This window comes from Pygoscelis adeliae, unplaced genomic scaffold (genome assembly GCF_000699105.1).
Source record: "Pygoscelis adeliae isolate BGI_AS28 unplaced genomic scaffold, ASM69910v1 Scaffold453, whole genome shotgun sequence".
NCBI lineage: Eukaryota > Metazoa > Chordata > Aves > Sphenisciformes > Spheniscidae > Pygoscelis > Pygoscelis adeliae.
In genome coordinates, this window is record NW_008824450.1 from 37,913 (window position 1) to 40,305 (window position 2,393).

The following is a 2,393-nucleotide window of genomic DNA, read 5'->3' on the forward strand; positions in this document are numbered from 1 at the left end:
GTAACGGCTTGCTTGGCTTCTCTTTGCTCAGTGTGCGTGGCGGGTATTGAATTTTCTAGTTGCAAAGGTGTCTCTTCTTTGATAGTATTTATGTGTTCCTAAGGAGGGCGGGGAATCAGTACCATGCTTCCAGTGTAGCGTTATATTTTCTGCAAAAATTCATATATAAGTGATTAACTGTGGTAGAATTCCCAAATTCCTATAATTGCTCTGCTGGTTTTATTCTGCTTTCCTGAGGCTTTTTTTCATTTCATAACACTGCTGAGTGTGTCCAGGTCGCATTGGTAGAGGAGAGTAAAGAAAAAAAAAAAAAATCTCAGCTTCAGAGCTGTAAAATAACTGTACACCTGTGGTGACCGTTATCCCGGCTAATTTAAGCCTCACCAGACCTTCCTCAGACAACCTGAGCAGCCTGTACAACTGTTTGTGCATCTCGTTTGGTTTCCGCATAAGAGGGTGCCCGGCGAACTGCTGCTCTTTCGTGTTCAGTGGGGGGAAGCTGGGTGCGCTGAATTGAAACACCCCAATCTGGGCTCCCTCTGCTCTTCCTCCCCTGGCTGGTGGGGCAGCGAAAGGGGCTGCTGCACTTCGCAGCCGTTACCGGCACAGGGGATGGGGTGGGACGCCTCGGTGGGGCCGCTTTGGAGTGCCATGGGCGATGCCGTCAGGCATCCTTCATACCCACCTTCCCTGCCTTGGGGTCCCACATCCCGCTGAGAGCAGCCGATAAGCTGGCGGAGCAGAGGAATACGGGGCTGGGAGTGCGATACAGGTCACAGGCAGACAGCTGCTCGGTTGTCCGTCTCTGTTCAGCTGTTGGGACACAGGCGCGGTGTAAGTGGCCCGTTTTGCCACTCCTGATTTGTGGGAGGCTCTGGAAGACTTCACAAAACTGGGCACATCCATGTCCCTATATATATACACCTATAGTAGGTGTGTGTATATATATATATGTCTACTGCAGTTCTTTGGGAGCAAATGCCCCCCGGGGCCTCGCTCGCCCCAGCTGTGTGCCACCCGGGGCTGGCAGCTGCAGGCAGAAAGCGAGAGCGAGCTGGGGGGAGAAGTGAAAGCCACAAGCCGTTTCCATTGTCCAAAGGCAGATGATATGCAAAGCACAAGGAGTGAAAGTGAACCGGGTCAGCAGAAATCACGTTATTGAAATTAAGGTGAGGCTTGCACCCTCTGGGACGCTCGCTGTAGAGAGGGAAGTATTGAGGACCTTAACACCGGCCTGACGTGACCGTTTACTCAAGCGCTGGGGGGCTCGCGTGTCCAGGCACTTCCCGTTGGAGAAAAACTGCATTCGTTCCTCCAGAGAGTGATCAGGCGAGCCTCACTGAGACAGTTATTAGTTATTTATTCCTGCAAAATATTCTTGTGCTTTCTGCTGAAGATTAATTCTTACAGGAAAGCTGTTAAGAATATGCAAAGGGTTGTTATTAGTGGCTATTTCTGCATGGCTTGTGAGTGGCATCCCTGCAAAAGAGCAGAGGCAGATTTGGTGCTGGAGGGGCTGCGAGCCCCAGCTCAGCTCTCGGCAGAGATGCTGGCCTGTTCCCCCCCTTGCAGGGGGAGAAGCCGCTTCCGCAGGGCTCCGTGAAGCCCCTCTCAAGCTGTGGGGATGCTTGTGGTCCCTGAGACGTGGCTCTGACCCGAGGTGTTTCTCTGTCTCGTTCGAAAGGATGCCGACTCCTCCGAGCGGGTCCTCATGGACATGCGCTGGGGCCTGGTTCCCTCCTGGTTCAAAAAGGATGACCCCTCCAAAATGCAGTTTAATACCTCCAACTGCCGCAGCGATACCATGCTGAAGAAGTCCTCCTACAAGGTGAGTGGCTGCTGTCTTTGTGTCCAGCTTGAAGAGATCTTGTAGTGGGCAAAACCAGAGCCGAAGCATCTCCCTAGCGAGTACCGGTCACCGTCTGCCTGCTGCACAGGGGAGTAAGTCCCTGTACTGCAGAGCTGGTGGATCTCATTAAAATAGAACTGAAAAGGTTGTCGCTGGTGAAGCTCATCTTTCATCACAGTGCTGGTGGTGGCATTTGTGCACCCTGCGGGGCAGTTTAGGGGAGCCCCGAGAGGGAGCAAGCGGGCTGGGTGGTCCATCCTCCCTCACAGGCTGCCTGAGGCTACTGTTCACAGCTCGCTTGTGCTTTCTCTCCCCCAGGGTGCTCTCCTCAAGGGCAAGCGCTGCGTGGTCCTGGCGGATGGCTTCTATGAGTGGCAGCAGCACAGTGGGGGGAAGCAGCCGTATTTCATTTACTTCCCCCAGAGCAAGGACGCCATGGTACGGAGTCCCTCGCCGTGTCTGAATGCTCACACCCAGCTCTGAGCCCCTGCTCCCTCCAGCTGCTCTGGGAAAAGCCCCCTTCCCTCCAGCTGTGCCCATCTCT

At 53.9% G+C, this 2,393-nt stretch overlaps 1 protein-coding gene across 1 annotated transcript in view; it reads left to right on the forward strand.

Moving 5' to 3' along the window:
- Nucleotides 1-1,103: 1,103 nt before the first annotated feature.
- The window catches only part of HMCES (5-hydroxymethylcytosine (hmC) binding, ES cell-specific), a 4,113-nt gene continuing 2,823 nt past the window's right edge, over nucleotides 1,104-2,393 (forward strand). Inside the window, exons 1-3 of the mRNA XM_009321043.1 lie at nucleotides 1,104-1,169; nucleotides 1,661-1,828; nucleotides 2,168-2,287. Coding sequence (XP_009319318.1) covers nucleotides 1,104-1,169; nucleotides 1,661-1,828; nucleotides 2,168-2,287 — 354 coding nt within the window. The remainder of the gene's footprint in view (nucleotides 1,170-1,660; nucleotides 1,829-2,167; nucleotides 2,288-2,393) is intronic.